General features: G+C 47.0%; 1 protein-coding gene across 1 annotated transcript in view; it reads left to right on the top strand.

Moving 5' to 3' along the window:
- Positions 1 to 1,686: 1,686 nt before the first annotated feature.
- The window catches only part of LOC137562088 (serine-rich adhesin for platelets-like), a 61,298-nt gene continuing 48,236 nt past the window's right edge, over positions 1,687 to 14,748 (top strand). The window contains exons 1-2 of the mRNA XM_068273425.1: positions 1,687 to 1,775; positions 5,426 to 5,481. Coding sequence (XP_068129526.1) covers positions 1,687 to 1,775; positions 5,426 to 5,481 — 145 coding nt within the window. The remainder of the gene's footprint in view (positions 1,776 to 5,425; positions 5,482 to 14,748) is intronic.

Here is a 14,748-nt window from a genome sequence, read left to right as displayed (position 1 = left end):
ATCGCAACTAAAGATCGCATTTAGTGTAAAAATAGGGATGGTCAATGAGACACAAATAAGTCTGAGATGATGCAGGATTATATAGTCCTGAATAGATGAGCACCTGGCACAGCTATTGCACTAAGATCAGCTTTATTTAGATAGGCTCAACATCAATGAAAAGGGTGTTAAAACATCCATATACTCTTCCCTACAGTGAGGCTGTCGGGTGGTGTGAGAGCAGCAGCTGATAAAGTCAGTTTCACCTATTCGGCATCCTCAGAGGCTATGCAGCTGGCACGTACGCCCAATCGGAGATTCAAATAGCATGAGGAACTCCCTCCACGACGTCCAGCATCGCAAACCACATATTTTTCCCATAGACAACATGGAAGCCTTTACTCCATCTAAGACAGACATCTAGTGGTGGTTTTGTATACCACTCTAGATGGCGGCAAGGATAAATTGGAAGTTTACTTCCGATCTGTTCAGCGGTGGAACGCAAGGCATATCCAGGTAGAGAGAAATGCTCTATGTGCTGCGGAGTCACGCGGTACATGACAGTGGACGTGGAGAGAGTTCCCTGAGCTATTTGAATCGCCAATCAGGCATATGTGCCAGTCGCATAGCCTCTGAGGATGCCGAGTAGGCAAAACGGACATTAGGCAGGTGCTGCTCTCACCCTGCCCCACAGCTTAACAATAGGGAAGGTTATGGGCATGTTTTAACACCCTTCTCATTGATGTGGAGCCTATCTAAATAAAGCTGATCTTAGTGTAATAGCTGTGCGGGATGTTCATCTTTTCTGGATTATACAGTGTGATGTCTACCTCTGGCACACACAGAGCACGCTAACACAAGAGGAAATAGCCTACCCTAAGCATCTATCCACCACATATTGGTTCACCAAAAATTACAAGCTGTACAGTGCCGGCTTCTTTTCTCTTTCAATATACAGTGATGCAGAATTATGCATGTAGATGTACGCAGCTTGGGAATGGTCCAATCAGTGCCAAAGCATCATTATTACAGAAATTACTGAACTTTTCTGGAGACTTGCAGATTGTCGTCTTTATCATTAGCCATATACAATGAATTTTGTAAAATATTTTATTAAATACGCAAAAAGAGTTTTGTCAAAAGTTTTTTTGTTTTGTAAAATAAAAAAGGAACTTCCTGTTTCACCATTTCAGAGATTCTCGTGGACTCATAGCTGGTTGCTCACACCCAGTCAGCCTGAAACACTCCCCCTATAGCCACATGGTTATGAAGGCGGAGGGGATTTCTCTGTGAGCCAAAGTCATGTTTTCCTGTCGAATTATTGCCTTTTATATTGGCAGACTGATTGGGGTGGGGATGATGGGAGTGGGCAGACAGCAAGAACTTGCTGAGGGAGAAATGCTCTAAACTCAAATAAAAAATATTGTCCTGTTTTATTTTGTAAAAACTGCAAATTTTCATGGTTAAATCATATAAAACAATGCTCTATTAACCACCCTGGTGATATGATTATTCCCTGATTTTAGGGTATCAAAGCAGTACTTTTTTATTAGCTTTTAGACCCTTAAAGCAAGAACAAAATTCATACACCCAGAGAGCCTGCAGCAGCCCCTGCATTTACTTACCTCGCTGAGATCCAGCACTGCAATTCTCCATCCGTCCTCCAAGTGGCGCTGCAACCCTATAGTGAGATCGCCAGCTGTCATCATGACGACAGACGGCGATCTCACCAGCGGGATCCAGAGCCTCGGAGGACAGGAAGGAGAATGGCTGCCGGTGTCTGGATTCTCAGGGAGGTGCGTTACAAAGCCATACCATGAGTCAGGCACGAGGTTTCCAATCTAAGCTGTGTTTTTTCCTGACTCAGGGTTATTGATAAGGAGGTTAACAAATATATATATATATATACAGCTAAGAGCCCTTTTCCACAAGGATATTACATTTTGCATGCATTTTTCTGGTATTGAATGTGAAATTGTATGTAAATTTTCACATAGCGTATGTGTAACGTAACTGACAGTCATTACATGTGAAACTAATGTGTGATGCAAAAATCTGCAGCAACCTGGCCGATGTTTTTTTGTTGTTGTTGTTGTTATTTTTTAGATCAGGAAGGACAACAACAAAAAAATAAGTTTGATAGAAACTATTCCATTGCAATTGCATTGCTTTTAGTACTAATACAAATGTTCACAATGTGAAATCACACTGGAAATGGGCTCTAAGCCTTATAAATGACACTCATAGCCTACCGCTACAGTGCCTGAGACATCACGCCTAATATACTGATTAAAATTCTAGTCTCTCATCACTACATCTAAAGAATAAACTTTTTAAGGCATGTTGAAAACATGATACATGCATCTACATAAATAGACATATCATGTACAATGTCTTCTCAGAAGGGCCATATATATAACTTGCAAGATCAGAGTTCACTGGTTGTAAAGTTATACAAACTGGCAATATTTTCAGCAAGGAAACAGCTAAAGAACAAGGCAGCAAAAAATAAGTTGTGGTTTAAATTAAAAAAAATGGTGGTTTAATTGTGGCAAGTGTCAGGAAAATGGAAGGAATAAGAGTATAGAGTTAGTAGCTTTCATATTCTGTATTTTAGAAACGGTCAATAAGATGCTGATAATTTTCGTGCATGAAATAGAGGCACAAGGAAAAATTGGTGCGGGTGGAAAACAAAATCGTAATAAATGATAAAGATCATTTTCAACTAAGCGCTAAGTGAAGCCGAAAACATGTAAATGCTAAGTATAGTTTTAAATCAGAAAGGAAATGGAAAAAAAAAAGATATTTACTTTAAAAACCATTTCATTATTTAAATATTCACCTTAACCTAACCCTACTCTCAGACAGAACCCTCCCCTGGTTGTGCCTAACCCTAAGACCTCCCTGGTGGTGCCTAACTCTAAGAACCCCCCTCATGGTGCCTAAACCTAAGAATCCCCTGGTGGTGCCTACTCCCAAGACTCCCCTGGTGGTGCCTAGCCCTAAGACCCCCCTGGTGGTGCCTAAACCTAAGACCCCCTGGTGGTGCCTAACCCTAAGACCCCCCAGTGGTGCCTAACCCTAAGACCCCCCCTGTGGTGCCTAATCCTAAGACCTCCCCAGTGGTGCCTAGCCCTAAGACTTCCCTGGTGGTGCCTAACCCTAAGACCCCCGCCAGTGGTGCCTAACTCTAAGACCCCCCCTGGTGGTGCCTAACCCTAAGACCCCCCTGGTGGTGCCTAACACTAACCACGCCCCCAGCATAAACACCCTTCCAGACTCCTAACCCTAACCATTCCCCCCTTCAAAAACCCCCTTATAAACGTAGAAAAGATAACAATAACAAAATAATATGAAAAAAACTATAACGTTGCAGATTTCAAAACCATAACATATTTCAAAAACTTTAATGTTCTAATGTTGAAAACAATATTTTTCGGGCAACCAGATTTCTGCTTTATTATAAGCTGTATTAAAAATATTTGCATTAGCGTCTATGGGGCGCCCAAATCGACTACTAGCCGCCCGCACCCGAATTTCCTGCTTCCAATAATTTTGAGGTGATGCACATTTTATGTTAATTCTATTTAAATGTTTAAGTTATGAAATTGACTATTTCTAATGCAGTAGCTGATGTTTTTGATAGGTCTAATTCTAGTTGCACAAATTTGAATGATATTATGATAAATGTTTCATCAACTCAAAATGATTAGCTTTTAATTTACCATCTCTATTATCTTTTATTGGCACAACATCTAAAAAACACACACCACCATGTGTTGCCCCATAATAGAGCACAACCCTCCTCACACCCTATTGGCTGTCCTGCCCGTCACTCACTTCTCTGCCAACACTCTGTTTTCTATCTATAGACTCCACATTCTCCTTTTTAGCCTCTGTTATTATGTAACATTTAAACTCCTAATTATAGGAAGTGGTATCAAAACCGGTGGGATATACATAATGCATAGTAGAGTAAAAAAGAAAGCAAAGAAAGATATAGTCTATCAAAAGTATACCAACGTTTGTGAATTTCAAAAGTGCATGGGAGGCAAACGTTTAACATTGGTACTATAGAAGGCTGGAGGCGCTGCTGTTAAAAAAAAAAAAAACATATGTGGATATATAAGGCAGTATCCAAAAATATAACCTTATAAGTATCCTACCTTATGGATGTCTCAGTCAGGAAACAGGAAATTTGTAGATCAGGATATAGTTCAAATCGTTTTTTGTTTTTTTTATTATTGCACTTGACAACACGTTTCACGACAAGAGCTACTTCCTCAGGTCAGTAATCTGGCCTCCTGCTGGAGTAGCTTGTGCTTCCAAACATTGTTATGTCAGGATATATATGATCTACACATTTCCTTTTCTCTGACCTAGAGACATCCATAAGGTAGGATACCCATAAGGTTATATTTTTGGATACTGCCTTATACTGTAGATCCACATCTATATTTTTCCAACAATGGGCGCCTCCAGTCTCCTATAGTACCTAGTTCATACCCCTAGTCAAGGGGGGATTGGTCCTAGGAGGAACTCCTGGAACCCCAAAATCCTTTCTTTGCAGCAGCGACCACCTTCGTATTTACCACGCGTGCTAACGAGTGGTTGGCTCACACAGCAATCCATCTTTCTGAGTATATCTCTTACTCTCCTTTCTCTCTACTCTGGTGACCTAACGATATTGCACCAGATCGGGCTGCCGGATCTTCCTGTGTTTTTTCTCCACAACTCTACAGAAACTTTCAACATACAAATTTAATGCACACTTTGGGCTGATAAACTGAATTCCTTATTTTTTATTTTTATATTCTTCACTATTAAACACACCCATGTGGATTTCGGGAAAAATAATTTTCAGGCAGTTCATTTTAACAAAAGAAGATGCCTCTGAACATGTGACATGTGGTGCTATCTAGATGGAACTTTGTGTAGAATAATCATGATCATGATAAGAGATGGAATGTATTGTACAACTTTACAACACTGTCAGCAATCTTCCTCCGCCAACTCTGATTAACCCCTTAGCAGCCAAATAAAGTAAAATGTTATTTGGCTGCAGGGTCGAATTTTTCCTGCCGCTTGAGAAGTATGCCTTCCCTGGTCTGGCAGAGGTTAAGGGCGACGGCAGAGTAGGGTTGGTGGCAGGAAGCGCTCATACATACCTGGCTGGATCGGCTTCTTCTTACTCCACGCGACAGCGGCAACATACTCCCGGCAGGTCTCCACAGTGCCAATCACATGATCTGACATGTGATCAGATCCAGGAGAGCATGGCAACGTTACAGCGCTACCCGGTGGTGGAAGAGGGTGATGGAAGATTATCTTCCATCTCTACCATCACTCCTCTTCCACCACCAGGTGGCGCTGTAATGGTGACATGGTGTCCTGGATCCCGATCACGTGTCATATCATGTGATCAGATGTGACTGGAACTCAGAAGATCTGCCAAGAGTTCAGAGCCACCGGTGAAGGAAGAGAAGAAACCGTCAGGAGCAGGTAAATATAGCTTCTCACTCCCATGCACTTGTTTGCCTGCACTAGGCAGAGAAATGAGATATCTCGTTAAAGGTTTACACTGCACAAGTCATCTTGTTTGAAGCTGCTAAAAGGTTCAGGACTCCTCCAAAGAGTGCACAGTACAATTTAGTAATGTTTTCTCGTGCTGGAGATCATTGTAAGCTATAAAGGTTTATACGCACCACGCAATCTTCCCATCACACAGGCAAGAAATTCCGTGCATGTCCGATCTGCTACCATTTGAGAAAGGGATCAATTTTAAGATCAGTGCTGCACAATCGATCCCCTTCTTGGTCTGCAACTTAGACTGTGTTTTAGATTTTGGCCCCTTATGTGATTGAGTTAACATGCCTGGGAGGGGGGGGGGGGTTGTCTAGGTAACAGTCTGTTGTCATTTTGGCAGGATCTTTACATGCGCAACTCTGCAATGATGTTCAGGAGAACAGTAACAGGTGATAACTAGAGATGGCCAGAACTGTTCGCTGGCAGACAGTATTCTGTGAACTTCTGCAGTTCGTATTCACAGCAAACAGCGAACATTTGGCGTGCTTGACCCGCCCCCTGTACATCATTGAGCTAAATTTTGACCCCTTCCCTTACAGTCAGCAGACACATGGCGGCCAATCATCTATCACCTCTTCCTGGACCCCCCACCCCCTATCAAAACGCAGCTGCGGTGGTCATATTGGATTAATTCTCTGCTGGCTGCTGACTGTTAGTGAGAGCAGGGACAGACTTGCTGCAGATAGGTAGGGAAAGCATTAGCTAGGCCTGTGTCCTTGTTCTTCACTTGCTGGGAAAGCACTTAAAACAGCCCTTTTTGAGGGCTAGCACATCGGTCTCCTGTGGTTTTTGTGTGTGTGACACTCCCTAGCCCACTGACACCCAGAGCTGTGTGCACACTACTGCTGTTACCTCATTAAGTTGCAAACATAGAATCACTCCAGTGCATTATTATTTCACTGTATTCTTAGAGTTCCATTGCATTTCTCTGTGTGTGACATTACACAGCCCACTAACATCCAGAGCTGTGCATAATGTGATTCCTGCCCTTCAGGGATTAAAACCCGACTTTGCATCAACTCTGTAACTTTTGTTGGGACTTTTGCCATGGATCCCCCTCTGGCATGCCCCACCCCCCCCCTAGACTCCTTAAAACAACTTTTCCATAACTTGTGTGGCCAGAAACAGTCTCCGTAGTTTTTAAAATTCGCCTGCCCATTGAAGTCTATGGTGGTTCTCCAGATTCGCATTTGATGTTTGCGACATCTCTAGTGATCATATTAGGATGCCTGAACAAGGGAGGGAAATCCATGACTGCTGAATAGACTCTTAAAGGCTCCTACATAAAGACATAACGGTCTGCAAAATGAAAGTTGATCAGAACCATAATGTTATCATCAGCGAACATGCTGTGTTGAAGCCAAAGACTTTACTCATTTCTGTGCATTTTTCAAAAGCTAGAAAAAGCAATTAATTTTATCATTGCTTTATGGTGATATTAATAGCTTGTGTATTGCTATTTTTACAGGTTGTTCATCAAAGCAGGGATCATTTAACGCTGATTGCTCAGACGGATCATGCTCAACTGATATATCTGTTTTTGGTAGGTGAATATCTTTTTCCTTTGTGTACAGACTGCTTTTTATTTGTTTGGTACCATGTTTAATTGCAGTAACAAAATGTATATTTGTGTCATAACTTATTCCAACCAATCCTGAAGTTTATGTTGATCCTTTAACCACCCTGGCGTTCTATTAAGATCGCCAGGGCAGCTGCGGGAGGGTTTTTTTTTAATAAAAAAAAAAACGATTTCATGCAGCCAACTGAAAGTTGGCTGCATGAAAGCCCACTAGAGGGCGCTCCTAACCAATATTTCTGATCGCCTCCGGCGATCCGCAGTAACAAGGAAGGCCGCAATGAGCGGCCTTCCTTGTTTCGTTTTGCTCGTCGCCATGGCGACGAGCGGAGTGACGTCATGGATGTCAGCCGACGTCCTGACGTCAGCCGCCTCCGATCCAGCCCTCAGCGCTGGCCGGAACTATTTGTTCCGGCTGCGCAGGGCTCGGGCGGCTGGGGGGACCCTCTTTCGCCGCTGCACGCGGCGGATCGGCGGCGATCAGGCAGCACACGCGGCTGGCAAAGTGCCGGCTGCGTGTGCTGCTTTTTACTGCGAGCAAATCGGCCCAGCAGGGCCTGAGCGGCAGCCACCGGCGGTGATGGACGAGCTGAGCTCGTCCATACCGCTAAGGTGGTTAAAGGACCACTCCGGCAAAGAAAGTAAGCAGTTAAAATCTGACAGAACCGACAGGTTTTGGACTGGTCCATCTCCTCCTGGGGGAATCTCAGGTTTTTCTGATTTCAAAAGCATCTCCTGAACAGCAGTTGCTAAGTCTAAAAATATTGTGCAAGTGAGCTGGCTGGTATCTAACTATTTTGACAGTTAAACTACTGCTCAGAAAATAAAGAAGAAAACTGAGAGCCCAATATAGTGTAGTAAGTATTGGAACAGGGAAGGAATAACGAATCATAAGTATTATACTTACAAACCTGGGTTACCCCTAAGGTAACCACTATAAAGGCAGGTGGGGAGATTAGGCCTGTCCCCACTCAGGACTAAGATGTCGCTCTCTGTGGATAGAAGAAAAGGAGGGTGTACCACCCCTCCATCATGGGTGGATATCTTGATTTGTAAGGATGTACAGAGACGCCAATAGACTAAAATATGCTAAAATCGTCTAAAATGTTCAGGAGGCGGTGGTGGACCAGTTGCTCCAAACACAGACACGATGCTGTCAAATGAGGTAGTAACAATTTATTCACATATTCCTAAAAACAACTGGCAATGCGTTTCACGGGCATAGTCCTGCTTCTTCAGGCAATAAACAACAGGAGTATCACACAGCAGTGGTGCTCAGCAGAGCTCGAATATTCGAGTAGCTCGAATATTCGAGCTCTTTTTCAGCTATTCGAGCTCGGTATTCGAGCTCCGAATAGCTGGAGCTATTCGAATGGGCTATCCGAGTACACTCAAATAGCCCATTCTCTATTCGAGCTATTCGAGCAACCCGGCGCTATTCGAGCTCGGTACCGAGCTCGAATAGCGTCATAGCCCAGATTGATGTCCTTAGAGCCAATCAGAGGGCTCCCAGGCCCTCTGACGGCAGCCAATCACAGAGGGGGACCCTGGCCAGCCCCTACCCTATAAATAGCGGCCGCCATGTTCCGTTTCTCCATGCTTGCCTGAGACTTGTACAGAGAGAGAGTTGCTCCTTTGTGCTTTGGCTTAGCAAGTGCTCTATTGTGATCATTTACCTAGCGTTTTTGCTCACCTACACCTGCCATATACACCTATATTGTTGTTAGTTAGATAGACATTGTATTTTAGTTAGTAGCTTGTGTGTTACATTAGAGACAGGCAGCTGCTGCAAGCTTACAGGTTTAGGCCTCAGGGGGGCCTTGCCTCTGTGGGCAGCTGTCCTCTGTTTATTTCTCTCATCTATACCAGTATTTCTGCTGTCCTTTACTAATAGTATTGTAGTTATACTGTACTAGGAGTAGGACACTCACTGACTGTCACTGTTTATAGGCTACTAGCTAGCTCCTGCGTGTGTGCACTCACTCACTGTCTGTGTGTACACACACTCTATTTCCTTCTGATTACTGATAGATTATTGTTAGTTAGTTGTACTTACTTACTACTTACTCTTACTGTACCCGTAGGGACACTCACTGTCACTGTTCATATAGGCTACTAGCTCCTGCGTGTGCGCACTGCACTCACTGTCTGAGTGTACACACACAACACACACTCTATTTCCTTCTGATCGCTGATTGATTATCGTAATTAGTTAGTTCTACTTACTGTTACTACTTACTCTTACTGTACTAGGAGTCTAGGACACTCAGTCACTGTCCATAGGCTACTAGCTCCTGCGTGCGTGCACTCACTGTCTGAGTGTACACACACCCACACTCCATTTCCTTCTGATCGCTGATTGATTATCGTAATTAGTTAGTTGTACTTACTGTTACTACTTACTCTTACTGTACTAGGAGTCTAGGACACTCAGTCACTGTCCATAGGCTACTAGCTCCTGCGTGCGGTCACTCACTGTCTGAGTGTACACACACCACCCACACTCTATTTCCTTCTGATCGCTGATTGATTATTGTAATTAGTTAGTTCTACTTACTGTTACTACTTACTCTTACTGTACTAGGAGTCTAGGACACTCAGTCACTGTGTTCATAGGCTACTAGCTCCTGCGTGCGTGCACTCACTGTCTGAGTGTACACACACCCACACTCCATTTCCTTCTGATCGCTGATTGATTATTGTAATTAGTTAGTTCTACTTACTGTTACTACTTACTCTTACTGTACTAGGAGTCTAGGACACTCAGTCACTGTGTTCATAGGCTACTAGCTCCTGCGTGCGTGCACTCACTGTCTGAGTGTACACACACCCACACTCCATTTCCTTCTGATCGCTGATTGATTATTGTAATTAGTTAGTTCTACTTACTGTTACTACTTACTCTTACTGTACTAGGAGTCTAGGACACTCAGTCACTGTGTTCATAGGCTACTAGCTCCTGCGTGCGTGCACTCACTGTCTGAGTGTACACACACCCACACTCCATTTCCTTCTGATCGCTGATTGATTATTGTAATTAGTTAGTTCTACTTACTGTTACTACTTACTCTTACTGTACTAGGAGTCTAGGACACTCAGTCACTGTGTTCATAGGCTACTAGCTCCTGCGTGCGTGCACTCACTGTCTGAGTGTACACACACCCACACTCCATTTCCTTCTGTTCGCTGATTGATTATTGTAATTAGTTAGTTCTACTTACTGTTACTACTTACTCTTACTGTACTAGGAGTCTAGGACACTCAGTCACTGTGTTCATAGGCTACTAGCTCCTGCGTGCGTGCACTCACTGTCTGAGTGTACACACACCCACACTCCATTTCCTTCTGATCGCTGATTGATTATTGTAATTAGTTAGTTCTACTTACTGTTACTACTTACTCTTACTGTACTAGGAGTCTAGGACACTCAGTCACTGTGTTCATAGGCTACTAGCTCCTGCGTGCGTGCACTCACTGTCTGAGTGTACACACACCCACACTCCATTTCCTTCTGATCGCTGATTGATTATTGTAATTAGTTAGTTCTACTTACTGTTACTACTTACTCTTACTGTACTAGGAGTCTAGGACACTCAGTCACTGTGTTCATAGGCTACTAGCTCCTGCGTGCGTGCACTCACTGTCTGAGTGTACACACACCCACACTCCATTTCCTTCTGTTCGCTGATTGATTATTGTAATTAGTTAGTTCTACTTACTGTTACTACTTACTCTTACTGTACTAGGAGTCTAGGACACTCAGTCACTGTGTTCATAGGCTACTAGCTCCTGCGTGCGTGCACTCACTGTCTGAGTGTACACACACCCACACTCCATTTCCTTCTGATCGCTGATTGATTATTGTAATTAGTTAGTTCTACTTACTGTTACTACTTACTCTTACTGTACTAGGAGTCTAGGACACTCAGTCACTGTGTTCATAGGCTACTAGCTCCTGCGTGCGTGCACTCACTGTCTGAGTGTACACACACCCACACTCCATTTCCTTCTGATCGCTGATTGATTATTGTAATTAGTTAGTTCTACTTACTGTTACTACTTACTCTTACTGTACTAGGAGTCTAGGACACTCAGTCACTGTGTTCATAGGCTACTAGCTCCTGCGTGCGTGCACTCACTGTCTGAGTGTACACACACCCACACTCCATTTCCTTCTGATCGCTGATTGATTATTGTAATTAGTTAGTTCTACTTACTGTTACTACTTACTCTTACTGTACTAGGAGTCTAGGACACTCAGTCACTGTGTTCATAGGCTACTAGCTCCTGCGTGCGTGCACTCACTGTCTGAGTGTACACACACAACACACACTCTATTTCCTTCTGATCGCTGATTGATTATCGTAATTAGTTAGTTCTACTTACTGTTACTACTTACTCTTACTGTACTAGGAGTCTAGGACACTCAGTCACTGTCCATAGGCTACTAGCTCCTGCGTGCGTGCACTCACTGTCTGAGTGTACACACACTAAATTTACTTGTGATTACTACTGATTATTGTAACTGCTAGTTGTACTTCCTGACTGTTACTACTTACTTACTGTACTAGGGGACACTCACTCAGTCACCTCACCAACCAACCCACTCCATTAAAGTACCCCACTTTTCACCCGCCCTTTTACAAAACTTTTGTCTATACGCCCAAAACATTTAAGATGTCTGGAAGTGGCAGCCAGCGCGGTTTGGGCAAGGGGAAGGGCAGCAAGGGAATCAGGAGGAGAGGGAGCAGCATTGTGGCAAGCCGCGGCCGCGGCCGCGCCACCATGCACAGTTCCGCAGCAGCAGCAGCAGCGTCAGTGGCTAACATTCCTCCCATAGCCACTGGCCGTGGACGCCTTGGGCGCCGCCCAGCAGGAGCATCTGCAACTCACGCTGCAGAGACACAGCAGCAGCAGCGTGTAGCACCTGCTCCCATTTTCCTCCAGCCGGGTCGGAAACGTCCCATTGAGGAAAAGGATGCAGACACTGTGGTGCAACTCATGACGGAGGATGAGCAGCCCGCCATCAGCTCTGCATCCGAGGCCTCCACCCTCACCACCACCACCACCACCACCACCCCTGTTCGCAGCAGCCGCCCAGCAGGGCCTGGGGAGGAGGCCAGTTCACCGTCAGTTGGCGACCTGTCATTCAGCAGTCTTTTGACCCCAGGCATCATGAGTCAATTGTCTGCTGTTGTTGGCGATTTTGAGGAGGAGATGCTGATGGGCACTTTGGGGGATGAGGGATTGGACAGCAAGACTGTGGCGACAGTCAAGCAGCCCATCCATGCATCAGGAGAGGAGTTTGGGGGGTCCTCATCCCAGCAGGACATGTTTCAGGAGGGGGAGGATGATGATGACCCGGTGACAGACAGAGACTGGGTGCCACCACCTCCAGGGGATGTCGTCCTCAGCAGCTCTGAGGAGGAGGAGGAGGATGCTCTTGTGGGCCTTGCAAGGAGGCGCATCATTGCAAGCATTGGCAGCAGCAGTAGGCAGGTCCCACAGCCTGCTGGTGTCTCAGGCTCAGCAGCAGCAGCAGCAGCATCTGCCAGTACCACCACCAGCCGCACCCAAGCCCCCCAAGCCCCCCCCCCAACCACCACAGGGAGACAGGCAGCAGCGCTTCCATGCCGTAGGGGGATGTTTAAGTCACCAATCTGGCGATATTTCACCATGCCCACTGTGTACAGCAAGTACGCCACTTGCAACCACTGTCAGCGGAAGTTGAGCAGAGGTGCAGACCCCTTAAAGTTCTGCACCAGCTCGCTCATCAACCACCTTGCGGCTAAACATTTCCACCAGCATGAGGAGTTCCAGAGGCTGAAGGCATCTGGTGCTGGCAGTGGCACCACACCCATCACTGCACAGCCTTCAGCAGCAGCAGCAGCAACAGCAGCCACCCGCCCTCCTGCTCCTCCAGCAGCACCAGCAGGAGTGCGGAAACGCACTGCTCCTCCCCCCTCTGCAACTCCTGCCGCCGACACTGAGGCCTGTTCTGGCAGCCAGTCCTCAGTGGCCTCCTCTGCTGTGTCTGCTGATTCCCGTGTCAGCAAAAGGCCACGCCAGAGCCTTTTGAGCGAGTCCTTCCAGGGGGTGGTTAGGGCTCTGCCTCCCAGCAGCCGTCGCGTGCGGCAGCTGAACGGCTTGCTGGCACGGGCCATGTGCTCCCAACTCCTGCCGTACACGCTCGTGCAGGAGGGGAGCGACATTCGTGCGCTGCTTGCTTGCGCAGCCCCAGACTGGCAGCTCCCCAGCAGACACTTCTTTGCCCGCAAGGCCATTCCTGCACTGCACCGCTTTGTGATGGCCAATGTGGAGCGAGGGCTGGAGCACGCGGTTGGTGAAAGGGTCCACGTCACCATGGACTCCTGGAGCAGCCGCTTCGGGACAGGCCGCTACCTGTCCTTCACTGTCCACTGGGTCAGCTTGGTGGAAAGGGGTGAGGATGGGAGAGCAGCAGCGGGCACAGCAGCAGCAGCAACACAGTGGGTGGTGCCACCCCGCAGGGTCAGGGGAACTGCAGCAGGTTCCTCCGATCCTCTGCCATCCTCCGGCACACCTGGCCAAACCCCCCGCCTCAGCAGCAGCGTGAAGGCCCGCCACTGCCAAGCGCTGCTGCACTTGGTCAGCCTTGGGAAGACCAAGCTGACGGCAACCCATGTGTTGGCCAAACTCCAGGAGCAGGAGAGGATTTGGCTGACCCCCAGAGGCCTCAGAGTCGGAGAGGTGGTGGCCGACAATGGGGCCAATCTGGTTGCCGCAATAGACAGGGGAAACCTGACCCACATCCCCTGTCTTGCCCACGTGCTGAACCTGGTGGTGCAGAAGTTCCTGCGCACCTACCAGGGGATGGGCGAACTGCTGGAAACGGCAAGGAATGTTGTGCGTCACTTCCGGCGCTCGGCTGCAGCCTGTGCGAGCCTGAAAGACGTGCAAAAGGAGCTGGATCTGCCACGCCATCGGCTGATCCTTGACGTTCCGACTCGCTGGAACTCCACCCTGGCGATGTTGGAGCGTCTGGTTGAACAGAGGCACGCTGTCAAACAGTACCTTGCCCTGGCCACTGTTTCCGCAGCTCAGAGAAGGGACAAGACCAGCAACATCCCGTCCATCGTCCCCGATGATGACTGGAGGCACATGCAGCAGGTGTGCTTTGTGCTGGCTCCCTTCCTGCAGGCCACAAACATGGTGAGCAGGGACCATGCTATGGTCTGCGAGTGGGTGCCCCTGGTTTCTCTGCTGAACAGGGCCCTCGATGCTTTGCTGGAACAGGGAGCGGCAGCCTTGGACCAGCAGGAGCGGCAACCAGCTGCGCAGTCCACCTCTGAGGGGGAGGAGGAGGAGGACTTGGTGGAGGTCCCTGACCTGGCTGCTGATGAGGGGGATCAGCACAGCGCAGCTGAGTTGGTGCGGGGGTGGAGAGAGGATGAGGCGGCAGAGGAGGAGGATGAGGACAGCACTGACGTCGATGTGCCAGCAGACGTGGCCCGCCTCTTCCCAATGGCAGCGCACATGCTGACGTGCCTGCGCAGGGACCCCAGGGTGATCCAGATGAAGCAGAGGGAGGACATCTGGATCAGCATGATGTTGGACCCACGCCTCAA

Source organism: Hyperolius riggenbachi, chromosome 3, assembly GCF_040937935.1.
Source record: "Hyperolius riggenbachi isolate aHypRig1 chromosome 3, aHypRig1.pri, whole genome shotgun sequence".
NCBI lineage: Eukaryota > Metazoa > Chordata > Amphibia > Anura > Hyperoliidae > Hyperolius > Hyperolius riggenbachi.
The sequence above is the reverse complement of the archived record's forward strand: the minus strand, read 5'-3'. Positions and strand labels throughout refer to the sequence as shown.